This window comes from Haliaeetus albicilla, chromosome 28, assembly GCF_947461875.1.
Source record: "Haliaeetus albicilla chromosome 28, bHalAlb1.1, whole genome shotgun sequence".
NCBI lineage: Eukaryota > Metazoa > Chordata > Aves > Accipitriformes > Accipitridae > Haliaeetus > Haliaeetus albicilla.
The window spans coordinates 14893470-14920542 of record NC_091510.1 but is presented as its reverse complement, the minus strand read 5'-3'; the positions used below and the strand labels follow the sequence as shown (position 1 = coordinate 14920542).

Genomic DNA, 27073 nt, shown 5'->3' with positions numbered 1-27073 from the left:
CTCTGGCACATGTCCATTATTTCTAAAATATGTATATATTCCTCAAACATGAGCTTGCAGTCAGAGTTAGAGATCTGTTATTTATGATGGGGGATTTTAAGGGTGGTGGGACATGTCCCTACACCCGGTTGGTCCCTGCACCGACATCTCAGCTCTACGAATTCCAGTGCAGAGCGTGAACACATCCTAGAAATATGTGGAAAGTCAGGCAGCACGTGCAGGGACCAGCCCTCTCTTTGTTCTGATATATCTCATCCTGCTCAAGATTTAACACCATTTGATGGGAGCAAGCTGCTGTTCCGGCCTATTTGTCTATCCTGACTCTGTTCTCTCCTCAATCTTTTCCAGCTTTGCCAACTTCTGTAGGTCTGCCTCGCTGTTCGTGGTAGACATCAAGCTGGCTTGTGTGGTAGGTCGAACCTTTGCCAGAAGTGCTTCTTGACAGTCCAGTACAGTCAAGACAACTGTTTTTCTCAAAGTGCCTTTATTCATGCAATAATTCAACCTTGTTTATACCAGTGAACATGAATTGTAAATTGTTGGGTTTGCTAAAATAGTCCATTTACCATGCTAAGGCAAATAGTTTACCGAGAGAAGTGCCTAAAAGAGCACATAATCCCAAAGATAATTTAATACAAATCAGAGCCTGCAGATGTTTGCAAAAGTGAGATAACAGACTAAATGAGGAGAGGAAATTTTTCTGATAACTCATCCCAGCACTAGCTTCTTTACAAGCAACCAACAGAATATTATAGCTAACCTGGAGCTGGCCCGCTCTGTGTGCGATGCTATTTGTGTATTGCAGATTACATTGTGGGACTTCAGAGCTGTCATTGCTAATTTAATGTGCATCTCCATGTCTAACAGACACCTCCGTGGGACTTAACTGAAGCTTTTATCTACCCACTGGCTACTGTGTGGCCACCCTGAGCCTCCATCGAAGAATGAACACAGTTGCTGGGCCAGGGAGTGCTGGCAGAGTGAGTGGGAGAGGTCACAAAATCATCGCTCCTGAGATGTGTAACGTCCTGGTGGAAAGCAGCAGCGTGTGTCCTAGGGAGCGGCCAGGCTGAGAAGATGATGGAGGATGAGCAGAGCTGGACGATGAGAAGCTAGGAAGGCTTCTTCAGGCTTAGCAGTGCCGGGATGAAGCATGCTGGTGTCTGGGTTGGGGAGGACGACCACTCTGCTCCAACACCTTAAGCCCTGGTAGAAGCTGCGTGAAGGAGGAGAGTGAGGAGGTGTGGTGGGACTGGACCCTCGCTGCAGAATTGTAGTGGGCACATTACAGTCATCTCTAATTTCTGGCTTAAATTCCCTTACGCAGTTCCTCAAGCTTACATACTGCAAGGAGAGAGCTAGGTAATAGGCCAGACTTCCTCCACAGCTGCTGAAAACCCTTCCTATACATGCACAGCTGGGAGGGGTATGGCCAAACTCCCCCTAAACCTGTATTGCTCTCCTGACTTTAACAAAGTGCTATAGAGGAGTGTTTCAGGCTCCCAAGGAGAGCAGCAGTTTAACTTCGTGTCTAGCTGTGTGACTGGAGCTGTCTGGGGATCCTTAAAATGTATCATTTATACTTAAAATTTACCATTTATTAAAGTTAAGCTCACTGGTAAATGGAGTTCCTTGGCAGTTGCAGAGGCAACTAAATTGAGAAAATATTGAATTGGAAAGTGTGGCTTCAGCTAAAAGAAGAAATAGGGAAGAAAGAGGATATGCTGGAGGAACATCTTTTTTTTCTCTGCTGATGTAGGGAAGGGAAAACTATGTGTTTCCACCATTGTCACAGGCCAATAGAGACCTCTTCCCCAGGGAGAGTCAGCAGCCTGGGGCTCTGATGACTGAAAAGCTAGAGGATGCTGCCAGAAGCTGGGTATTGCCTAGTAAAGGCCAGCCAGAAAATAGGACTGCTAGGCTAAGGTGCTGTTTATTTCAATATAATTTCACTTTGTTGAGGTTCTCGTTTTGTTGGTCAAACCTGAACATCGCAACCTGATTTGCCTGAGGACTTGTTGCGGAGTGGCAAGGGTGAGGTTGCACCAGAGCACCTTACTCCAAAACTGTGATCAAACCTCACTGCTCAGCTGCTGTCAGACACCGACGTCACCTCATCTCATGGTGCGAAGAAGTGCCTCCGTAGGTGCCTGGGAAATTTGCGCTTGGCTTTTCTGCCTGCCTGAAATTCCCATGATATGAGTTTAAACAGCTCTTCCTCGGGCTAAGTGTCCTCTGCTTCCTAAAGCGATGGGGATACATGTGCTTTTGTCCAAAGTCTTTGAGGGATTTGAAAGGGTGGCACTGCTCAGACCGTGTCTAACGCACACCAACAGGAGCCGGTTCCCAGACCGAAACAGAGCTGGATGAAGCAGAAGTGGGGAGGGTGGTTGATTTGTTTTCAAAGCCCCCCCAGATGAGATAGCAGAGTCCTGCTCTATGGGATAGCCAACTGGAAGGGCTCCTCACCTATGCTGTTGGCCAGAGGAGCAGGAGCAGGCAGGTCCATTCATTCCCTTCCCAGCTTCAGGGGGTCCTGAAGACTCCCAGGAGCCACTGGTGCTACCAGTTACCCTGATAGAGATGCTGGTTTGTTGTCTGAAGTGCAACCTTCAGAACTGGGTGGCCTTGCAGTCCAGACCACTTGCTGGCTGTTGCAGCCCCATAATTTTCTGCGTCTCCCCTCTCTCTGTTCTTCCCAGCCCCTGAGCTACCTGGTCACCCCCTTGTCCAGGGAGACGACCTACTCGGATACTCACTCGTAGGGGAGTCGCACCCTGGACTGTGTTTGTGTAGATGTGGGTGAGAGCTAAAACCAAAGAGCTGCCGCTGCTTTCAGGGTCTGCTTTGAGACTTCTGGCAGGAGCAGCAGAAGAAAGGCCAGGCTGCTACTGGCAGGTTTAGGGAGGTGGCTTGGCCACCCCTGGAGCAGCAGGAGTCACCGAATGCTGGCTCGGGTTTGGGTTCAAGGAGAGCGTGTGTGGTACATCTGGGCAGCATGGGAACAGGGGAGGGAGGAAGGAAGCAGAGAACAATTTTTGCTAGCGGTCCTGGGCCATTTGGTTGTCTCCCTGGGATGACCGCAGCCTGTGTGCTTCCAGCTGAAGATCCCCGCAAGACTGGGGCCCTAAGCTCAGCTGCCCCTGCAGCTCCATCACCTCTTGAGAGAGTGCCACAGCCCTCCCATCACGAGGGAGCGATGGGAATGGCCTTTTACAATAAACAGCCACTTGGTATGCCACATACGTGCTCCAAGGAGCAGAGACCAAGGCTCAGCCCTCCCACGCCCAGCTCATCAGCAGTTTTACCTCTTCCATTTTTCTTAATGAGGTTAAACATTTGATCCTTTTATTTTTCCGCTCTGTAGTGGCATAGCTTCAGCAGGGGCAGGCTCTTGCCCCGCACAAGCGAGGAGCCTGATTTTTCACGTGTTCCACCAGGCAGTGGGAGATGGTGGGCTGGATGTCTCCAGGCTGAGGAGGGAATTGAGCCCACACCTCCCCTTCTAGCCACGTGAGTAGAAACCAAAACTGTTGGTGGATCTTACAAGGATGTCATGGACCTTAATCTGAAGGAATGGCCAAAGGTAGCCGTGTTCTTAGGGTGGATCCAAAGTGGACAGAGCCACCTCCGCTCTTCTGATAACCTTAGTGTTTCCTCTAGGTGAGCCTACACAGCTCGCTGCCATGCGCGCTGGCTGGTTTGCATCCACTCCTGAGGCTCCCAGTTCTCCCCATAAACATTTTCCCCACAGGGTCATAGATTTCAAGCCAGCAACCAAGTGGCTTAAAGCAGGTCACCGCAATGCCTCCTATTTAGGTGCCCAAATCCTCTGTTGAATCTCGCTCAGGACTTGTCTGAGCATCATGTCTGCACTTTCAGCAAATCTGTGTGAGAACCGCTTTCAAGAGAAGATGAGAAGTTCAGTCAAACCCAGGGGAAGCACGGTCAAAGTTTTTTTTCACTTTTCTCATTAGAAAATTCTACTATGGCTGTTTCTTTACTATCCAGGTTTTCCCATAAGTGCTCCATCTCAAACGTCTCTGGAGCAGCAGCAGAAGTAACATTTTTTCCGTTGCTGAAGGTCCTTTGTTGTGAAGTTGTCCCAGAATCTGTTAAAGGTGTTGCGGTGTCAGCATTTGACACTGTACTATGACTATGGAAGCTTGGTAAACTCCATCTCTGAAGGTTTCTCTCATGATCTGTTATGAAACCGGCTATGTTACTACCATGGGGTTCATGTCTGGGCTCCCCTATCACAGTAGGAAGTGACTGATGCACCTCAGAGCCTGGGAGGTGTGTAGTCATTTCTGGGGGGAAAAAAGGATGGTCCAGAAGAGTCACACTTGCCTCAGTTAGGCTCCTTTGGAGCATCTCTTCTGTCACGCTTGCAGCGCGCTCTGTTTGCAGATCTGGTTTGCCCAGCACATCAGCTGCTTTCTCGTTGGCTTCAGAGATGATGACCTCAGGAACTGGCTTGTTTGTCTCGGATGAGGTGTCACTGTCACCGAACTGTGCCTCGCTCCTTGAGGCTTCAGTTATGGGTCCTAGATCTCTGCTACTGTGAAGTCTGTTACTTCTGTCAAAGCCTTCATATTTCTTCTTGAAGCTGGAGGTGGAGTGTCTCCCTCTTGTGTGCATTTCCTGCAGCCGTCTGATGTGCCCCTTTTCGTCTGCTGGGAAAAACACCGAATTCTCACTTGTCTGACGACTGTAGCGGCGGTGAGGCGGGGACGAAGGGGCCTCATGGACGCTGAGAAATCTCTTGACTTTTCTCAGCACTGAACGTTGTCTTCGGTGTTTCTCCTCTTCCCACGGCCACTCCTCCCCATAGAGGAATTCGGTATCAGCCAGCCTGCCAAAAAAAGTCAGGTAGTAGGTGTCACTTATGTGTAGGAAGCATGTGGTCTGCATGCACATATATCCTTGCTGTCTCAGATGGAAGACATAGGAACCAAGGCCCTCGTGTGTCCCCAGGGAAGGGCATGGAAGGGGTGAAAAAAAGGGATGAGGGTGCCAAGAAACAGTGCCTGTGCCTTTGGACCAGCCAGAGCACACAAAAAGCTCTCCACATCCACGTGTCTCGTCTGGAGGACTGGGAGGGCATCCAGCCCCATTTCGTGTTTGGGCTGCAGCCCTCTACGGCAGCTCCACACATTAGGCTTGTGCTTAGGGTGAGGGAAAGGGGAGAAGGAAACCCTGCTCGGTGCTGTAGATACTTTTTCAGGAGAATCCTTTGGGCAAAAATAACAACAGTGAAAAAGCCACCCTTGGAAGCAGAGCGTGACCGTTTCAAAAAATGTTGGAATTACTCAGATGGCCAAATCTCATGTACTTTTGGGGCACGACACTGTGTCTGAAAGTCCCACCTGTACCTGGTACTCTTCTGCCCAGCTTCGGTGGGTCATGAGAACAACTGTTGCTGTGTCTGCCAGGCAATCCAGGACACATTACTGACTCAGTGCATCCCAGAAGACAAGCCAAACTGGCCCAGTTACCTGTCCTAAGGGGAAGGATGGCAAAGGGGCTCGGGCCAAATCTGAGGTGACAAGCACAGGGAGGCAGCGCTAGCCTGGAAGGACAGAGGAACTACATCCAGCGTTTGTGAAGATCATAGAACAGTTTGGGTTGGAAGGGACCTTTAAAGATCGTCTAGTTCAACCCCCCTGCCATGAGCAGGGACATCTTCAACTGGATCAGGTTGCCCAGAGCCCCGTCCAGCCTGACCTGGAATGTTTGCAGGTTGGGGCATCGACCACCTCTCTGGGCAACCTCTGCCAGATGTTGGCTTGAGGGGACTGGAGAAGACTTTGGATTTGGGTTCAAGTTTTATATATTTGCTTTGGACTTGAATGAATCTTCAGACCTTATTTTTGAAGTCTGCATAAGAACGGTTTTTTTAGAGAGCTGAACAGAGAAATAGTTCAGAAGAGAAAATAATTAATAAAAAAAGTCAACACATCAGAGCTGTTTGCATTTCACAGGGGCTAACATGGAGCTATTTTTCATTCACTCCCCCCTTCATTTCTTGTGTGAAGTGCTTATTAAAAAAATGTTTGCAGACTTAATAATGTTTCTTCTTTGCCACTTTTTTCCCCTAGCAATTGTGGTTTTTCTTCTTTACTTCTTTACTTTCTTCTTTACTTTTCTTTTGGCCATTTTATAGTTTTTCCAGAAGGAAATAAATTCTGAAAGGCTGTGTGTGATAAAAGGAGCTTATATAAACCATTGCTCTTTGTAGTAGAATGCATGCAAAAATGGAAAAATAAGAGGAATAAAATGAGAAAACACCAATTTCTGGGCCAAATGAAGCAAAAAATTAAGCTGATAGAGGCTGCAAAATTTTGGAAAAATCAAAAACTTCTTGAGATAAGTTTTAAAGTTAAAAAAATGGCTATAAAGTTTTAAAAAAAATTTTCAGATAAAAACATCTACTTGCCCTGGTATTTGTTCAGACATGGTGGTATTTAGTGAGATCTTACTGACCTGTTCTCCATTACAGCATGTCACAAGTGTTTAAACTCAACAGCTTCTAAGCTAACTGGCTTATCACTGATTTCTCATATAGATCCTGAGAACATGGGACAATCCTATATCCTCCATATATTTCTTTATAACAATGGTTCTTGTGTTGATCTCTGCAAAGAACTCCTCTTCTTTATCCCTTCACAAAATCTGACTGCTCCAACTTCCATGCCTAGATTATTAGTCAATGAAAAGTCATACGACGTTTAAGATCAATTCTTGTTTACCTCTGCAAAAATCTGGACTGATTTTAGCCATTATCTGCTAACTAAACAAGCAAAGGAATAGCTATTTTGCTAACTGGGGGATGTATGAAGAAGCTGTAATAAATAAAGAATTATTAAGAAAAGTCAGCCACTGTCTTCAGGTGCCATCCTGTGCTCAGAGACTATCAACAACCCCCCCTGCAAACATACTCTATTTATTAATTATACAGCTTCAGCTATGGGTGCACAATTTGTAGGAGCACATGGGCCACTGAAGGCATCATCCCACCAACACCAGCCTGTCCAGTCCCTCCTAACATCATTTCCCTTTTCCACCTTCCCTCTCACAGTATCGTCACAGCCTGCAGCCCTGCACCGACTGTCCGTCAATCAACGTGGGCTGTAGGCATGGTGATCTTTCTGATGGCATTAAGGACCCTTAGTGCCACTCACCCCATTTCAATCGTTGATCCAAGAAATGAAGGAATACAGTAATCAGCAGCTGCTTTTGTGTAGGGTGGCCGGGCAGAGGAATCGTTCCAGTAAATGTCTCTCTCTATCCTTGGTAAGTTCATGTGCATCTCGTCCACCGCCAGAAGTGAGACCTTAGATTTTTTTGGTATAAATCATGTCACTTTCAACATAGTACAGTATACAAAATAATCTGCTTTGTAAACCCTGGGTCAACATTTCTTTCGGAAACCCTTCAAAGTAAGCTGTGTATGCTGGCCTGGGCATTGGGAAGAGACTCAGTATTATAAAATATACCCCCGATACCCTCCTATACTAATGAAAAGCATAAATTTTATTGTAACTTGAGTCTTCTATATGCTGCAAAGATATTTGCATCAGATTGAAGTCCTTTCCTCACGCACGATGTAGTTAAATGGACATGTGATCTTCCACGTGCTATGGGAAGTCTGTGTAGAGTATTAGATGCGCTTCTTAAAATGTCCAGAGGTTGAGAAGCTTTCTGATAGGCTTCGCCCACATTTTAAGACATTCAGAACCAAGTAGGTGACCATCCTGTTCTAGGGCCTTCCGATATATTTTATACAAAGGGCTCTGAGGCACCGTAGCACGAGTAGCCCGAAGTGGTGTTAAGCCAGAGAGCATCTTTGGCAGCGTGAAGGTTTTTCCCACTCCTGCGCGTACCTGCATTGCTTGCTTTGCTTAATAAGCTGGTTTGCTCGCCCTGCCCTTGCTCCCTCTAATACTGGGGCTCTGCTTTGCGGTCTCAGTGGTCCCCAGCAGACGTGGGGTCCGACAGCAGCTCGACCCTCCGCTTGGCTCTACCTGCAAGGGGAGCGGCGGGTGCCACGGGACTTCTCCATGTCTTTGGGTCCTTCGTGGCACGACAGACAGGGGCCGGTTGGAAACCGCACTAGATCCGTACCCTGGCCGTCTCACAGCTCCTGCCACTGGGGATGCTGGCTCCTGCGCCGACCAGATGCTGCCGCCCACAGCAGCATCACAACATGAGTCACGGTTATTAGTTCAGGGCCCTGCTTGGTCTTTTTGGTATCTTCGCTGCCTTTTTTTTTTTTTTTTTTTTTAAAGGAAGGTTCATATACAATATTGTAATCTCTAGACATTCAGATTAGCGAAATGTGTCCTTATCTATGTGGGAATAGATGGCTTTTGGATTTTGCAGGATTGACCTACATTACGTGTTTTTCCAGGCATAAAGTGAGCTTATAGTTTGAGGTCAGCTGCTTGCATGTTTAGTCAGGCATCATAAATGCCAAATACCAAAATCAAGATGCATTAGCTTGTAAAAACAAAATCTGGGGATCACAGCCACAGGTACTCCTTCAGGGCAAGAATTTGTTTTGCTGACACTTGTTGCCCTTAATTTGTACCTCAGTGTAAGAAATAGCATTAAATGTAATGATAACCTATGGTACAGTAAAGCTGGAAGTAGAAATAACAACAGCAACCTGTAAATTTCTATCGATGCACCAGTTAGTTTCAAAATCATCATCGTCTTCTCCAAATGGATTAATAAGCTGTTCAGCAACCTGAAAGGAAAATGAGACAGTGAATAGAGGTTGGCATGCCATGTCAGGACTGCTGCCGCAGAGAAAATAGGATCGGATTTTTCTCTCTCTCCCTGCCTGTCACTTGCAATCATAGCTTGAGCTCCCGTATGATGGTTTTGCCAGCCTAGCCAAGGAACAGCTTGCTTTCCCTATAGATTCATACCTCCATGCCTCATTGGCGCTGCCAATCATGATTGTCAGTGCTGGCCTGCTGGGAATTGAGACATGTCTGGGCCATGGTAATTGTCACATAAGATAGTCATTACCTTTCCTTACTGTTGTCTTTGGCTGATTTAAATGAACAGTTTACCAGCTAGAGGCTCTGTAATTGCATTATAGTCTACGATATTCCACCAGTTCATTGGGTCAGTATCCCGGTCCCTGCGGCTGGAGTCTGGAAGAGGGAGTACAGCTCGTCTCTCCAGTTCAACCCTCAGCCCCTGCTTCTTTATTGGGGGTGATGCTGATGGCAGCCCTCTGGAGCTTTTCACAAAACCAGCCCACCAAAAAACTTGACTCAAGTGGATGCCGTGCATCATGCTAGCCAAAGCCAAGAGTCGGGATCTGAGTTTGTTCTTTAATTCAGCCTGCTGTTTTGGGTTTCTGGGCATGAAATGATTAAAACTGCAGGGGAGAAGCCCATCCCGTGGAAGAGACAACCAGTGAGCTCAGGCACCTTTGTGGTGAGGTGCCTTAGTCTGGGAACTAGGATGGGAAAGGAAACCTCTCCGGCTGCCCAGAGCCTTATCTAGTCCTGCCCTCCCCCAAGGAATAAATAAATGGAAAAACAACCAGACACTGCCCCCCCATCCCCATGATCACCAAAGTACATTGTGGGGAGGAAACTCATAGCTGCTGGGGGAGAAAAAAAAGATGAAACAGGAAAATTAAAAAAAAAAAAGAAAAAGTTTTAGGCAATTCAGACTGCTTCTCTATTTCTCAGTTTCTTGGGACACTGAGGTTAAATATCCTCACCCCTTCATGCTTTTCTCTTTCTGTTTGTCTTTTTAAGCCCTGGTTTTGAAGCCGATCACATTCTTGCTGACCTCCCAAGCCATCCTGGTAGTCACCAGGGCCATGCACAGTAGCAGTGGCCAGGTCCTCGGTTTAACGTGGATATGGGTGAAGCAACTATACAATTAAACAGCCCTGCTGTGGATGGCTATGATCTAAATAACTTATAATAGTAAGGCAGTCACTCCCTGGCTATTTATTCCTATGTGCCTCTAGGTCGTACCAGTCAGCACTCGCTGACTCTCTTGGCCACCTCTTCCCAGGCCAGCGGTGGAAGACAACAAATAAACTGCTGAGCAGACTAACACAACAAAAAAAATGCATAAGGCAGGAGGAACAAAAAGGAGACAGGGGACAGCTCTGCTCACACTCATTGGCCTGGCCCGTGGCACTAAATTTTGGGTATAGCTACGGAAATGCTGCAATAGTAATGATCCAGACTGCGTTGCGGCTCTCCAGGGAAGACAGTGGATAAACCTGGTGTAAACTAGGGGATCACTGCCCCAAAATCCACTGCAAAACCTGTCACGTGAGCTAGAAAAAGTGAGCAGGACTGGGACAGAGGGAACAGCAGCGGTGGCCTTTGCTTGGCTGACCTGGTCCTGGCACGTGAGACACGGCTTTATTCTCTGGAAAGGAATTTATTGCTGGACAACTAAGCCCTGTATTTGGACGGTCCATCTATCTCCATAATGAAAATGGGGATTTAGAAGCGTCTCACGTGATGGGAAACTTTGCCCCTGTATTGTAGGTATAACAAACCAGGCCCGAGGCCAAGGAATGAGCTCAGTTTAGCCATCATTTCTGAGGAATTGCCAAGTTACTGGAAGTCAATAGCTCAGGGCCCTTTCTGCAGCCTGGCAGCCAAAGCCCAATGCACTCAGCAGGAAACCGGCTGTAACCTTCAAGACAGAAATATCCTGACTCGGGGGCACTGCAGGTTTGGACAAACCTCCGGTCCGAGGGAGCGCTGCCAATATTAAATTTGCTTTTTCAAACTGCTTCTCCCCTCTTTCATTTCCTTATGCAGAAGATTTTTCAGTTACAATGCCATCCCCTACCTGCCGTAGCCAGGAGTTGGCTGGAAGCCCTGAGCCCGACTGGGAGAGATGCTACTAACAGCCTTGGGTGCCGATGAAGGGGAAACCATTCCCCCATTCACGGACACCAGCAGGGTGGTCAAGAGGAACAGCTTACGGTTTTGTAACCCGCTAGTAAAACCCCGGGAGACATTGCCTAGAGATAAAGCCTCACATTTCTGTGGGAGCAACGTGCTCCCCCCGCCGCACCAGCATCCCTTCCTCTCTCTCCCGCTCCCCTCCAGGCTGGTCCCTACGGGGCAAACCCCCTTTCCCCCCCAATTTCCTAGGACGCAGGACTAGAGGAGCTTGCCCTGCAGGCACTTAACTTTCCCCCGCAATCCGCCAGCTCAGTGTGCTGCCTTCCCTCCTCTGCCCTTTGGAGTTGGCCGTGGGAGGGGGGCTCTGAAACTGGCCAATTTTGTGCAATTTATATTCTAACAGAAAAGTTAGCTCAAAGTTTCCAGCCATGGTTAATAATCCCAAAAGGAAATCTTAATGCACATAGGCCCTAATGTACCAATTTGCTTTTTATTTGAAACTTTTTTTCCAGTTAGTTCTCATACTCACTGCATAGGAGAGAATCGCCGTGAGGTACGTGGCTCGATTACTCAACTATCAGATTGATGGCGGTACGTTAACTGAGCAGGCATCGATGGGCTGATGGGTAGCATCTAATTCCTTCTATAACTCTTTTTGTTAATGAATGTTTTTATGCGGTGGAGTTGTAGCCAATATTGGCTGTCACTGTTTGATAGCCCTCTGGAACTGGAGACCTTTAATTGCCTGCATCTGATTAAGTTAAGAGCAGATACTAAAGGCTGGCTTCAATCATAGGAAGAAAGTATGATTCAGACCCTTTCAGCCCATGCCAGATCTGCAGCAGTATTTCCCCATCGCACAGCGGAGTGGGAGAAGGGTGGGGTTTTTTTTAATTTTTCATCTGTCATTTTATAGTCCAAGTCCTGGGACCCGATTTTGCTGGTGTAATACTCCCTTGGGGAGTTGTGGCTGCACTGGTCCTACTAAAATGAGCTCTTTCAGATTCCCAATCATTTCTTACTGTAAGATCTGTCAGGTGGAGTTAAAAATGTATTGCATGATGTTTCTTTATGACCACAGGACACTTTGGGCTGAATTCAGCTTTGGTGTAACTCCATTAATCTTCAGTGATTTTACAGTGTGCCACAAATCTGACACCTCGACTTCAGCTCTGACACCTTCACCAGCTCCCTAGGGAGGGTTCCCCCATGACCTTTCCAGAAAGCTAGTTTACCTTGAGCCATCCGGCGTAGAAGAAGAACTGTAACAGTGTGAAGATTGGAATGTAAAGATCTAAGTCATGTCCCTGATACCCTTGGTCAGTATCCAAAAATTGGCGCCCTATCAGGCAGGCAAAGAAAAAAGTATAGACTGCAAGAGTAACAACCTGCAAAGAACAAAACTTCATTGAAATCATGCAATAATACAAACTTATGCATAAGGCAACACATACCCAAAGGCCTCTGACTGCCTTTTGCCATACAATTTACAAATCTGTAGGGAGGTATTACAAATAGAGAGGCCCCAGGCATAATTATAGCCAGGAAGAAGACCCAGGAAACATAAAAACATTTCAGTGCTTTGCTCCCCTCTCCCAAATTATGCAAGGCCTTCAAAACATCTCCACATTAAACACGACTTAGTTAGCCAGGTGTCCATGATCCCATGGGAGTCAATGGGTGCTCAACAGCTCGGCGACTCTGGTCGAGTCTATGGATGTTCTGCACCAAGCTCCCCTTTCATGGAAATTGTGTTTCGAATTTTGTAAAGGATAATAGCTCAGTACCTGGGTATAGACCAGTGGAATTCCAACCCAGTCATAACCAAACAGAAGACTACACCAAGACCGGTACTTATTCATCTCCTAAAAGGAAAAAAAAAAAAAAAAAAAAGAAGAGAAAAAACAAACGCCAACAAACTAAAATTGCAGGGGCCTCAATTCCAAATTATAAATATTTTGTTACAGTTTGGTTCTGCACATACAAAAGGACAGGGAGGTATGAAAGTGTAGTGTATATATAAATATATATTGATACCATAACTATATCCAGCATCCCATTGTCATATTTGGATATTCACTTAGTTTATGGAGTTGGAATGCTTAGTGTATTATGTATTTCTTCACAAATTATCTTTTGTTTCTATCATATCCACTGTCTAGTGATACATGAAAGAGAATATATTATATCATAAAAAGGATGTTTGACCACTTAATGAAATATTCAGGGAGATTATCTTCCCTGAAACTGATATTAAAATCTTCAAAATGACAAATTATTCTCATTTTTTCCCCTGCAGCAATAGAACAAGTATGAATTTACAGTCATGTTACAATAATTTTTTACTCATCAATTTGTTGCTTCGGTTAATACCTTCTTAGTTATATAAATACAATCCCAGCAAACTGCTGCTGTGTGTGCTTGAGTGTACACTGGTACACAGAGAGAAGTATAAATCCTGAGTAAGATCACTTAGATGACACTGGAAAGCTGTGCGCACTAAATCAAATTATGTAAGTGAAAAGCTACCACATAGCAATTTCAGATTAGTTTTCTCTAGATTTACTTTTTCTACTTACGTTCATCAGTGTCTGCAGATCCACACTGTCTCGAATTCTTCCTTCTTTTTGTGCCTTCGATGCCAAATTTCCAAACCAGACAAATGGAACCCAGTATTTCAGGTGGGGAGACTTAAGGTCATCAAAAATTTTTCTTTCATATCTTGTCATGAAACCTGTTTACCCCCCCCCCAAAAAAAGACTTCATTTATTCTGTGCTTTCAGTGCTATTGATACTATAAATTTTGAATATGTTTGAATCTGTTTATGTGACATTTGCATAGAACTATGCAAAACACTATTTATAATTCTAACTAGTAGCCTCCTCCTTTTTTTTTGAGCTGCTTTGCCAGGATAGATCTTGCTTGAAACAACTTCTTTTTGCAGTAACTACCTACACAAAATGCCTCTTGATCAATATATGGAATAATTTGCTATTACTGTGTTCTCCTATCTGACCACTGACATATTGTAAATACAGATGATACTAAGAATTGTACGGATTACTCTCTAGTTTCATTCTACTTTCAGAAAAATAAGGAACTGGATATGTCAGTTAAGAAACTATCACTTTTCAGCAATGATGGCTTTGAGCAGCATCTCAGCGTATGTTGTAAGGGCAGTTATGCGACCTGATTCTGATAAATTTTTGGTAAATCTGCAAAGTGGTGAGCAAGCAACAGAGGATAGAAGTGCATGCACGAAACAGAGCTCAACAGAGAGCGTGCCTTCTGCCAGCGAAACGCTTCCCTGCCAGATTGCATTTCATGTTTTCTTCGGGGTTACGAAGGCGTGCAAAGCGATGGAAAAGGAATCGCGCCCAGAAATCCCGCTGCTAGCGGGACACCGGGCCAAGACGACGTGCTGCGGGGCTGCAGGTTGAAGCCGCTCTCTGCTTGGCAATTTGCCTCGGTGGGGCGCCGGGAAGGTATTAGGGTTTCTGCAGAGTTCCCCGCGCCTCGTGAAGCCCCGCTTCTCCCTGCGGCGAGCAAATCCGAGGTCAGCTAAGCGCGGGAGCCAGGGCTGCGTGCGATGAAACCTGCAGCAGAGCAGCTCGCTGCCTGGGGCTGGCACGGGAGCAGCTGCGTTTTGGAGCAACACCTCCACCCCCTTGGGTAAGAAAGCTCTGCTGTCCTCCTTCCACCCAGCCTTTGAGAAAAACAACCTCGGAAAATTCACAAGGAGGAGCTTCACGTTTTTCTTTGTCCGAATCCTGGATTTTCTGGGATGGGAGCAATCTGCAGCTTTGAAGGATCTTAGTTTTTTGCTCAGGTTGTGTCACCTACCAGGGTGGGTATAAGGCTTCTTTCGCTGTGTTGACATTAGCTCCGAAACAGGACAAAGTTAGTGACATGGCAGTCCCAAAATAAATGGCTCAGCCAATCTAATGCAAGTTTGAGTGCTGAAAATTCAATAAGGGAATTGAGAGTAGACAGGATTTTTTTTCTAGTCTCCAACTAGTAACTAAGGATTGGCCCGTTGTTGCTAACATTGCTAAAGATACATGAAGCAGCAAAAAAATAAATACAGCAAAAACTCAGTTGTGTTTTGTACAAAAATGTGAATAAGGTAAAACGAGATTTGTTAAACACAGCAACCTTCTTAAATATTCTGTTCTTGAGGAAAATGCCACTCTTGTACAGTTGCAACAAGTCAACACAGGAGGTACGAAATACTGCAGCTACCGACAAGGAACGCAAGGACAGGACAGAAAATTCTGTGGAAGAGGAAAAGTTCAGCAGCATGACGCAGTACTCCTGCAGTATCCTGGAATTTGAGAACAGACTAAGACATAGCTTTTAAAAGGTCCCTGGGCAGTTTGCAGCCAGGTCTCATAATCTACTGCACAGAAATAATCAGGGAACCAGACAAATTGACCTGCTAGTCATGACTCCTGACTCCTAAAAGTCAGTCTTTCGGGCTGTCTTTGATTTTTGGCTGGCCAGCCTGCTCATTACGGAACAGGAAAAGCTGTTTCTATCAGGCTGAAACAGACAGACAGAATAGCAGAAAATTGACAGTCTGGAGTAAACACTGGATGCGAGTCACTTGGGAGGTGCTGGGAAGTCATTATCTGGAAGGACACAGCCTGAGGGGGTCACGACAAACAGCAAAGCTCCAAGGATCAGTTCAGCTCTCCACTGAAACTGGGTACCTTTTTGTTCAGAAAAGCTCAACAAAGCCTTGTTCTTTTAACAGCAACATTCAAATTGCCATTATTTTTAAAGTTAAGGTGTTCATGTTTATATTAATTAAGTATTCTCTTTGGTGGATATTAAGAATGACTAGTATTCTTCTCACAGAAAATATTAAACAAGTCGGGATTGCTCTTACTGCTGGTGAAGGTTATGGCAACAACATGAATTTCAGAAGCGCTTACTGTTATTGCAGTGGTAAAGAAACACTTTATATTCCATCAAATACAAGGAAGGATATCAAACCTCAGTTATTAAAATGAAATGGTTTCTAAATATGGCCATACTATTTTTATTCAAGAGTATTCGGAGAATTAACTGAGGAGCTCTCTGAACAAGAACACTGGTTTTGACAAGCACTGGAAGACTGGAGCAGCTCCAGAAAACTGGAAATATTTGGCAAATACTGTGCCAAGATCTTGAAAAGGATGATCTAAGGAATCACAGGGCACTGAATCCTTGTGAAAGTATGAGAAGCTTGACATGGCATGCAATCAATAAAGAATCAAAGGACACTAATGTGAACAGTGTCAGCCAAAGTGATCTTACGGGGAAATTATTGATGAGAACACAAGCCTGGCTGGAAAAAGTCACTCATGCTCTCCCTCAAGTGCTTCGAAGAGTATTCAGTTCTCCTGTCAAAACCGAATGGTTTGAGACAAGACTGGTTCAGGGTACCCACATCAAATACTCTGAAGACGAGCGGTTAAAGAAGAAGGAACTGAATGGCAGTTGTCTGCCACATCTCCAGAGTGCGCTAACAATGATCAAGTAGATGAAAGTTTCACTTTCTGCTTCTGTGTTATATGGGAAAGAATTAATCTAGGTACTTCATTCCAGTAGAGGGTTTGGGACTGCAAACTTCAGCTGTCTGTACGTATTTGTGTCATTGGGCTCACACCTCATGTTTCTCTTCAGCATTTACTATCAGCTGTTTTGGGCTGCTCTCCGCCCAGCTGCTGATTCACTACTCATGTTTTTTAAGACTTGTGTTCTTGAGCATCCAACTTCCCTCTTGCAGCTTGCAGCCAACAGGATGATTGGTACGCTCAGGACTGCTGCTAGGCATTTGACACTTACGGCATACGTGCCGCAGTACTTAGCATCATAATGTTATGAATCTACATGCCTCTACTGCCTACAGCTCCATAAAGAACGCTAAAAAATGAAAAAGAGTTTAGAAAACAGTTAGGAGGAAGGTCCAGCACTGAAGACCATCCACTACAGAAGGTGAAACTCCTAAGTTCATTCAAGCCTTTATGCACTCTGCTAACAGGTAGCTATTGAGACAAAACTGTGTTTTCATCTAATTAAGAGAAGAATAACCCAACCCCATTACAAAATCCTGTGACTAGAAGATGACTCTGTGCAAGTTCGGAATGAGAATAAAATTTTACTTTTCAAAAGCGAGTTCACCCTTGTGAATGTCAGTTCACCTAGGCTGTGAGGTACTCTCCATTATACCCAGCTGAATTTTAAATCAGGGCTGGTTATATTCCTAGAAGGTATCATAGCTCAGTCAGAAATTGTACCATGATAAAGGATGTTGTGAGTAAGCTTTTATGCCTTGTGTTACGGATGAGTCAGGCTAGATTGTCATGATACTGTTCTCAGATTTAAAATCTATGAATTTAAGCAGTTAATCTGCTGAAAAGGGAAATGCATAGCAATAGTTATGCTGTGGCAGTTCTCAGTTTGATAGCAAAATGCAAAATCGGCACAAGTTGTTTCAGTGATGACCGCGCTGTAAGTATTAGATTCTGCCGCTCATGTTCATATTAAATGTTGCACTCCCATGCAGTCTGATATGTAATGCCATAGGGAGCTAGGGAGTGGATAATTGCGGAGGACTGTCTTAATCACTGGATGTTAATAGGAGCAAGATATATCCTTAAGTGCTCAGTACTGCATCAACTAAAATTCTGTGGCACAATAGGTATTAAAACCTACAGAATAAGTACTGAAATCCACAGAGCTGACTACACTATCAATAATTAGTTATACAGTTTATAGTAGAATATTTTCCACTGTTAAAAAAACCCAAACAACCAAAACTTGTTTTCCAGTCTACAATTTTTGTACAACGCTGTGACATTTTGTCTCTTCTGGAACAGATTGTCTTTAGCAATAGGGAGGCAGAGCTGGATTAGCCTGCTGGAAACGTTGTAATTTTCCAGTGCGTACTAGAAGCAGATTGCTGGGGAGAGTGACAGAAGCTTCCTTGACCTCTCACAGGCTCAGGTAAACAGTTTTGTTGAACAGCATGAGGAAGAGAACTTCAAAATCCAACTGAATCCAACATAAATGATTTCTTTCAGTAAGATCAGTGCATTCTGCCTGGATTTTTTGTAATATCCAAAGCTTCTCACACATATTTGAAAAGTGTATATGGATATACACACTGCATATTTTAACTTGCTACAACTTTGCTTACTAATCTCTGCCAAAGGAATAATTTTAAGAAATGCAAGACGTTCAGTAAAAAATGTGTGACTTCTCTTATTTGGAATAGATCCCCACATCTTGGCGCTGGTGTTCTACCCCTGACTCTGACCGAGCTGGTCAGAAGGCATGGCATCACACCTTGCCTTTAAATACTCAGCAGTCAGTCCTCCATAGACAAGCAAAGCCTTACGTGGTTGAACTCTCTTCCCATCATCACACTCACTGTGTTATCAAAACAAACAGAAAATAAAGACATGCTTAATACTCAGTCAATTTATCCCTGAAAAACCAAGCTTAAGGTGAAGTTGTAAATTTAAAGAAAATACCCTTGGGGTTGAGGGTTTTCAAGTATGTCACAATAAATCTCTGACCTATGCAATCTACTTACAAACCATTGAGATAAAGCTGTACTTGTGAAGTGCCTGTGGAGACCAGTCTCTGATACTCAAGACAAGGTCACATCCTAGACATCGAGGCAATGCCGTATAACAAGTCACCATCACGACTGCATCATACTATAGAGCAACTACGTTATTTTTCATGTTTTGGAGAATGTTGTACCTGCTCTGTACGCCTGTGTGCTCGGGGCAGGCCTATGGCCTCCAGCATGTCTGAGAGCAGATCCATGTAAGAGCATCAAACTCATTTGTTTTCTATAGAGTTGCTCGATGAAGACTTTAAGAGCATTAAAGGCGCACGCTTAAGGGCACGTCATTTAAGCCACTGACAAAAACGTGGTAGCCTTGCCACTGGTTAGTATAACGCACACATGGGGACAAAGAGGAAAGAAAAAATGAGTCTGGCTCCTTCCCTCCCTGTGCCCCCACCTCTGAAGGAAAGGAAAGACATTTTTGGGGAGAAGGACTTGGCAGTACCTGCTCCTACCACATGGTCCATGGTGGGAAACCTTTTGTACACAGCTGTGCTCACAGAGCGAAAGATCAGCAGAGATGTTAAATTCACGTAACGCATGAGAGTCCTCCTTAACAAGCGCCCATATTCATCTCTGCCCTGGACACAGCTAGAGATGAGGAACATCAGTCGATCGGGCCACGGCAAGTTCACAAACTGGTTCCACCAGCGATTCACCACCAAAGTAACGTAGAAACCTGGGGGTTAGAAGGAAAAAAAGAAAAAAGCCCAGTGCCTATCAGGATTTCTGTTTAGGTTACTTTGATTTAGTTTGCAGAGTGTTATTCGTATCGCTAAACTGCTACGTTTCCCCAAATAAATGCAGAAAGTCACATCAAAACACAGGATGCAATCAATCTTAATTATTTAATAGACACTGCAACTTAATGGCCCGTTCCAGCTGAGTATCTCATATTCATGAACTTCCAAATTTCCTCTTCTGTAGTAAACCTTTTTAGTGCTTTGAAAGATCCGGCACAATGTATCAGTGTTACTGGGCTCTCTCTCTATATGCATATATATGGAAACTTTACTCTTTTGGTGGAATATTAAGAACATGAGCATAAATGCTGATGTGACAAAAGCAACTCAAATTTAAGGAGACCTGTTGGAAGCTGATGATTTTTATTGTGAGCCTTTAACCTCCCATATGCCCCTCGGCTCTGAAATGCTTCCATGCATGGACAGTCACAAAATGCCTGAACAGAGACAGCGTTGGAGAATAATTTCACATTGAACTGGTACTTACCAAGCACAAAAGTTACCGGGATTTGTTCAGCATATTTGTCACAGTAAATTGATAATTTTTCAAAGAACCGTTTTTGGCTACCTGTAAGAAAAAATCTGCAGCAAAAATAAAATGTATCTGTCCTTTCATAATATTCTGGGACTATCTACAAAGTGCAAATATGTATAAATAATCAGGTATGTGCAACCGGGAGCAACCTTGGCTAATATCTTAAAGGTAAGTTCTTAAAGGTAAAGTGCTGAACACTTCTGGCATGTAATAAGGAAGCTGGAGGAGAACACAATATTATTCCCTGGTCTTTGCAGTTTTCTCGTGACTAATTTGACTGGTACTACTAATTAGGATCAATACACCTGGAGAATTAGCTTGCTATCCCATACAGACCAACGATGATATTAAGCCCTAAGACTGCAAGTAGAGCTTGCTCTCATTTTTCAGAGGGCTACAGAATAAAAATGCTCAGGTTGGCTTGAATTGCAAAAGGTTACCAATCTCTAATTGCTCTTATTTGAAAATGCTACATTGTTGTGGCAGTTTTTACTCTTACTCCTACAAAATTTCTCTTTTCCACAAGATTAAAACCACAACCACCGTATTTACTTTGCAGTGAGGAAAATATTCACCAGATGATAGAAAATGAATGGAGCATGGCAGCTTCTGCCCATGGAGAAAGATATCTAATGAAATACAACAAGCTTAAATATAAACAATTATTTTATTTGTATAGAAGAGTATTACAGTTATTCTTTGATTTCCTATAAAAGGAGCACATGACAAATATTTGGTGGGTTTTGCCTACAATCATGCAATAACACCTGCAGTATATATATAGAAGGTTTTCCATGGTGTATTTACCACGGTCTTTAATTGCCTAACATTTCAGTAAAACTAGATTTTTTTAAATAAATGTGAGACTGTGGTGTTTCTTTACATATTAATCCTGTAATCTTCTTTCCAAGTTTACAGGTATAGATTACTGAACATTTTGGAAAATTAATGATTAATCACAGACAAACTGAAGCTCGTTTTCTCCTTGCTTCACAAAAAAGCAAACACCAAGGTCCAATTAGAGATCAAGGTAAGAGCTGATCCATGATTTTGATACTTGTGTAGTGTACTTCCTCAATTAAAAGCTTCACTGTACTAATTGATGGATTGCATCTGTCTTTTGGGTGTTTAACTCACACCTTGGTGGAAGAAGCAACTCTCCTAACGTGACCCTCCCAGGTGCTGGGTGACACACAGGTAATAACCACAGCTGGCTTCCATGCAGTTTTCTTGGCCCTCTGCAAGCTTAAAAATAAAGTTTGCGATGCCGTCCTAGCTTTAAGCAAAACTTTGCTTTTCCTGACTATATAACCTGACTCACAAATTATTACCTTTCAGGGTTGTTAAAGAAATTACCACTAAGCAACTGAAGACACAGTTCTGCAAGTAGAATGGAAGGTCTATACTTATCATTTAAAGCAGAGAGGCATGCTCGCTGCCACCAGCTTGATGTCAGAATGATAAAAGCTATATAACATAGGCTAGCTACGGGTGTTTATTTAGCCTAACGGTTGCTCAATGCTAGGCTGAAAGCAGAATCAGCTGAATACAATAGACAGTTTCTTATTTATAGCCTACCTGCTTTCTCTGGAACATTAAAGTAAACATGGAAAGGAAAGGACATGAGAAAAGGTCCAAGGAAAAGACAATAATTATGTAGTAGCCTCCCCCCCAACCGTCATTCATCAGCCTAACACCGTGAAGTCTGTGAAACTTCAGTATAACATTTAATGAGATGTGAATTGGAAAGAGTGTACCTGTATAATACACTTATCGCTGTGTAAAGAGTAGCAAAAACAATAAATTCTCTGTACAGTAATTTGTAGATGCTGCCTTTCCACTTTAGGAGTAATCTGTGAAATCCAAAGAAAGTGGCATTTGCTACTTTGCTGGAATAAGTGACTGTCATCGTCTTGGCAGGCTGTGCCTAGAAACAGTAGAAGAGAAGCAGGAAACCAACAACATTTTAGACAGGGTGTTCTAACCTGAATGCACCCTCGTATAGCTAGATACAGACACATATACACTCACATAAACACATATAATAGTATATGTATACATAAATACATGCTGTCTGTATTTATATATAGAGAGAGAGACAAACTGAAAATTCTTGCCGTTACAAGCCCCCTTGAGACCTGCAGACTGACTGATGCAAGGCTGTACTCGGGCTTTACCTCAAACACCCCCCAAAGCCACAGCCAGCACCGAATGTGGCCGCCTGCCCGGGTGGCAGCGGCAGGGACACGTTACTCCTCTGAAGCCTCTGCTTACTCCCAGTTTGCTCCAGTCCGGTATGAGCAAAGAAAAGGAAGTAAATTTACTTGAAATTTTTTTCCAACCTTTGTCAGCACTCCAGCAAGAGAGGTAAAGCTAAATTCCACAAATGCACCTTCCTCCCCAGCCGGTATTTTTAGCTAGCTTTGGTAATTATACTCATCTAAAACCAAATGAGATTTGGAGACTGCCTCTTTCATTAACGGTTACGACAGCAGCTGAGATGAGCTGGGGAACCCTGTTATTTCTCGGCTTGGCAGCTAGACCTACTCATCAATACTTCAGCATTGCATGGCCATGAAAAAAAAGCCATAGGGTTGCTCAGGTAGGCAGCGTGCGACACAGTGCAATTAAAGCAGTACTAAAAGTATACAGATAAATATTTTACGCTGGGTTTGTTACTTGCTTACCCAGTGTAGGGAGATGCTACAGGAACTTTTATGTGCTTACAAAAAACCCCTAACTCCAGATGTGGATGAAAGCAGTTTCGTACAGCGTGCAAGGAAGGGAGTAACTAAGACAAGCACAAAGCCTCAGGGTAGTTATTGTGTATCATAAATATGATTCTTGTCTATACTTTCTTGGTGCCACTGTAGGTCATTCACTCTCAGGAAAAAAATCTGAACCCCTAGTTAATAGATGGCTTGATAGTATTTTATGCAACTTGGCTGCATCTCTGATGCAGAGCATAATGTAAGCCATTAAAATTCAGCTGTAAAAGTGCCACTTTTTCTTTTAGTCACCAAGGGAATCAGCAGGGAAAAGGCACCATAAGCCTTCTATTGCTGACAGACTGTCTCTTCTCGTCTGCAGATAGGCTGCTCAAGGTTTGCCAGCGTGGGCTTGGAGGGTTTTTTTGTGTTATTGTTTTTTTTAAGATGCATGGGTTTTATTCTTTAGCATCCAAATGATAGTTTTCCTGTTTCTGAGACTTGGCATAGGCCTTTACATTTTTTGTTGTCGTTGTTGAACTCCAGAAAGTTCAATTCAGGAGCCAAACTGTTTGACTGGCATGCAGAAATGCAGTCCTGTCTGCTAAAAAGGCTGTGGTCAGGATGCAACGCTTAAGAAAATGAAAGCAGAGATTTCCATTCTCCAGCAGATATGAGGCTTTGTAAACAATAGGAGAAGCCTGTGGCTGGGCTATAGGGGAGGAATAGGGTAAAAAAATACCCTTTACAATGTACTGAGTTTCCTGGGATTGCTGTAAAAGGCTTTAGTTAGTCCCTGCCCATTAATGCTAGGGAGTGCCTATGTTCAAGTCATATGGTCAAGAAGTGTCTATCATCTCCCCACTAATACCCAACTTGCAAAGGAAAACTCCAGTGGGACTGCCTGTGTGCGAGGACTTACATATAAAAAAGATATTGGATAATGTGAGGGCTTATAGCCTGACGGGAACCCAGACCCCCAGCATAACATGGTGCATCGATTGGAAGATGAAGTTAGACAAATGCAGTCTGAAGTAAAACATAAATTGCTAACTGTGGGGGCAACAAATATTGAAACAGGGGAGTGGATAGACGCCCTGGGGTTTGGATCTTTAAGCTGAGAGCACACAGACAAAAGATGACCTCTGGGGAGCATTCACATAGCTGGGACATACAGGGTCAGGGCTGAGTGGCTCTGCTGGTCTGCCCTGGTATGAGAGCATCTCTGAAACTTTCTGTTCAGTCCCTTCTGCCCTGGGCCATGGAGGGAACAAGATTGCCTGTAGCACCCTCAGGGCATCTGCAGCTCTGCAGGAAGGCAGTGATTAGTGTCAAATCCGAGGCGCTCAGTTTCTGCACATGAGGTTCAGGAAGGAGTTGTCCTCCCAAGCATCAGTGACTGGACGGTGCCAGAAACTGGCCACTAGCTGAGCTGGACAAAATGGATCCACCTCCTCTATGGAGCTGCAGCAAATCCTGTCTTGCAAGGCTTAGTGCATGGGGTTTGGCCGCAACTGCAGAGCTGTTATGATAATAGATTCAGGATTAAGAATATTTCCCCTCACATTAGACTGGGGTAGGACAGTTTTCTCCACGAAGTGCAATTTTCCTGCTTGATTCAAGCAACTATATTTCACTTAATCAGATTCCAGCCGTCTCTCTTAGCACTCTACTTGATGCCCTTGACTGAATAGAAACTCTTCACACTAGCTTGGGGCACACTGGACACCTGCAGCTTTTCCTTTCTGCCTCTGAGATGGGGCAAATAAAAGTGGGACTGTTACAGCAATTTCAGGCTTCGGTGCCTTGGTTGCCTTGCCTTGCCTGTGATGCACTGTTTTAGCTTCCTGCTGAGCAAATGCTTTATTGAGCATTTATCATTGGGTTCATATAGGGACTTCAGGGTAATATAATTTAATGTCCTAAAATATACATTAGGTCAGATTAGGTGATTTAAGAACCCTTTAGACTACACGAAGCTGTGAAAGACAGCTATGCGTCTGATTAGATTTCACAACATAGCAAACAGATTTAAATCTGCACTTGTGTTTTTTTCTCTGGGAACAACTACAAGCAGTTGGGTACAGCCCCCCCTCAATGGGAAGTTTTGGCGTAAAGCCTTGCGCTGGGTCTGGTTCTAGCACGGTGGTCCCAAGCCCTTGTTTCACGGGCAGCATGTTGACTGAGAGTCCTTCCAACATTACTCATGGTCACAGGAAATTAAAAAGCTAAAACTGAGACGGACAGGAAGAGCGAAGCATAACGATGCCCCCCAGCACATTCCTGCCTGAGCGCTGTTTTGGCCAGGGCCGCAGAAGGACAGCGAGTGTTAGATTAGATACCACAGGCACTGGTGTCATGAAAGACTTTCCTATTGATCGTGTTGCCCTTAACTTCATTAGAAGACATAGGGCTAGGCTTTCTGCTGGTATGGATTTGTGAGTTTTGAGGACATAACACAAGTTATACCCATTTTATGCCTGCAGAGACTTTGGCTTATCTCTATGACCCTGCTTTTCCTTTTGCTCAGTGTTTGTTCCCTCTCCGAAACTTTCTCAAGCACAGGCTGAAATGTGAGTTATATATTACTCCACTTTTGCTAAGATCATCAGAAGCCTTTAGGCATAAAAACCTAAGAATAAAAGATCTTTTTTTTCCCCTACTAATATTGACCCCAACTGTAAATGGGATCTTTGCCTGGCTGAGAATTTCAGGATGCATTAGGATTCAGAGAGAAACCACAGTAAAAAATAACAGCCATCAGTGTTTCCTAACTGACCATGAAAGGCACATTACAGAAAGTATAAATAAATAGTGCCTCTGCGCAGACCTGCCCCTTGTCATTGTATCACCTTATTTCTTGCTTTATAGCATAGTACAGAAAGTGAGCGAGAGAGATTCGAGTTAAGCCAACTACAAAAGCATATTAAGCTCACGCTATATCCACTGACCTGCTATTTTGCTCCGGCAATCCAAGCCCGAAGGCAAATCCTGGACCCTTCCTCTTCCTCAGGCGTCCCACGCAAAGTCCTCCTCAGGTCTGCAATAGTCACCCTGCTCTTCCCTTAACCTGAAGTCAGGGGTTGCTGCTGCCGAGCCCCAGGAGGAGTGGACTGACAAGAACAGGGGTTAAAATGTCTTTCCACTTCTGGAAGTCTGTTTTTGCCAAGTACTCTGTCCTGTCAGTTACAGAGGGAACAAACACAAGCAGCAGCAGCAGCAGCAGCTGCTGATCTTGCTCTTTCCTAGTCTATAATTATAACGCCACTTGCCATCGGAAGGACCCCTTTCATTTGAATGAAGAATCTTGCGAGGGTTTGGCTGGCACCTCCACTTTTCTACATTTTATTTCCCATCCCCAAAACGGGATGAACAAGAAGGGAGCATTTTTCTCCGAGACCTTTCTTGAAAAGAGTGATCTCTGAGCTAGCCCTGTGAAGTCACATCAGTGAATAGCACTGATGTCATCTAAACGGGAAGACAGAAGACAACTCCACCAAACTTGGAAGTGTGCTCCCGCTGCACCTCGATCCCAGCCTGGAGCACAACTTTGCTGCATTGCTGATTCAAATTGGGAAATCAGGACTCTGGGGTATGCTGTCGAAATCACCCATCCCTCAAAACAGGCAGAGTTGCTGTTACCAAAAGACTCAATGAACCTATTCACGATGGTACGTTTCAGCATGTGAAAGCCTTTCTGTGACTGGAGGACCTGCACAGGACTTCTTCCCCCCTTCCTCTTTGTAAAATGAGATGAACTCTGTCTTTTATGACCCGTGGCATTAAGAGGGAGCTGTAAAAGGTGATAGACTGTGAAAGCCCAGGAGATGTCATATAATGTTGCCACAAATCTCTACGGAAAATGAAAGAATGCAACTGTGAAGTAAATAAAAAAATTGCAGGGAGGGAGAGTAAGCAAGATTTATAGATTTAATACATTTTATGATGAAAGGTTTTTTCCCCCTGCCTTAGTCCCATTAAGCTATCTGAGACCACTTATTTAATTAAAACTCTTTCGGAAAGAAAATAAGTTGCTGCCATTGTTTGCCTTTCTTCTCATTGGCAATGGCAGAAGGAAGACACTTTGATGTCAAAGCAGACGAGACATTAGGCTGTGGCATGTGTGTGTCAGGCAGTGGCCTGTGGCGAAAGATGACAAATCATTTTAGCATTCAGTGACTTGGCATGAAGAAACATACTGCCTGATCCTATTACAGTGACTGCCCTCTGCAAGGAAAAACTCCTAACAACAGGGATATTTTAAGGTCACTGGTAAAATAATTACTTAGACCTAAAACATTTTTCTTTGCTGAGTATAATCGTTCGCTGGTCTCACTGAGCAGTAAATAATAGCACCTCTGTGTGTCAGACAGTGGGTATCAGGTGGTTTTCCTGGCGGCTCTTCGGTTTTCCTGCAGATTGGAGCAGCTGAGATTGCTCCACTGGCTCTGAGCTGTTTTGCAGAAGACATGAGATTTAGAGCCCCTGTGTGTTCAGAGGCAGAAATAAATACAGGTTTCCAGCTGTGTAGCTCCATCGTGACCGGTTCTGC

At 44.2% G+C, this 27073-nt stretch overlaps 1 protein-coding gene across 4 annotated transcripts; it reads right to left on the bottom strand.

Moving 5' to 3' along the window:
• Positions 1-465: 465 nt before the first annotated feature.
• Positions 466-25897, bottom strand: BEST3 (bestrophin 3). Of its 4 annotated transcripts, XM_069773719.1 has the most exons (10): positions 25473-25897; positions 21571-21740; positions 19766-19860; positions 18981-19214; positions 13487-13641; positions 12695-12772; positions 12143-12295; positions 8672-8752; positions 7185-7336; positions 466-4855 (listed from the first exon to the last, which is right to left on the bottom strand). In XM_069773719.1, exons 2-10 carry the CDS (start codon positions 21720-21722, stop codon positions 3949-3951), a joined length of 2007 nt encoding a protein of 668 aa, XP_069629820.1. In that variant the 5' UTR covers positions 21723-21740; positions 25473-25897; the 3' UTR covers positions 466-3948. The 4 variants fall into 4 exon arrangements, with proteins under 4 accessions (XP_069629820.1, XP_069629823.1, XP_069629824.1 ...); XM_069773722.1 differs by lacking the exons at positions 19766-19860; positions 21571-21740 and having other exon boundaries at positions 25473-25894; XM_069773723.1 differs by lacking the exons at positions 19766-19860; positions 25473-25897 and having other exon boundaries at positions 21571-21694.
• Positions 25898-27073: the final 1176 nt, after the last annotated feature.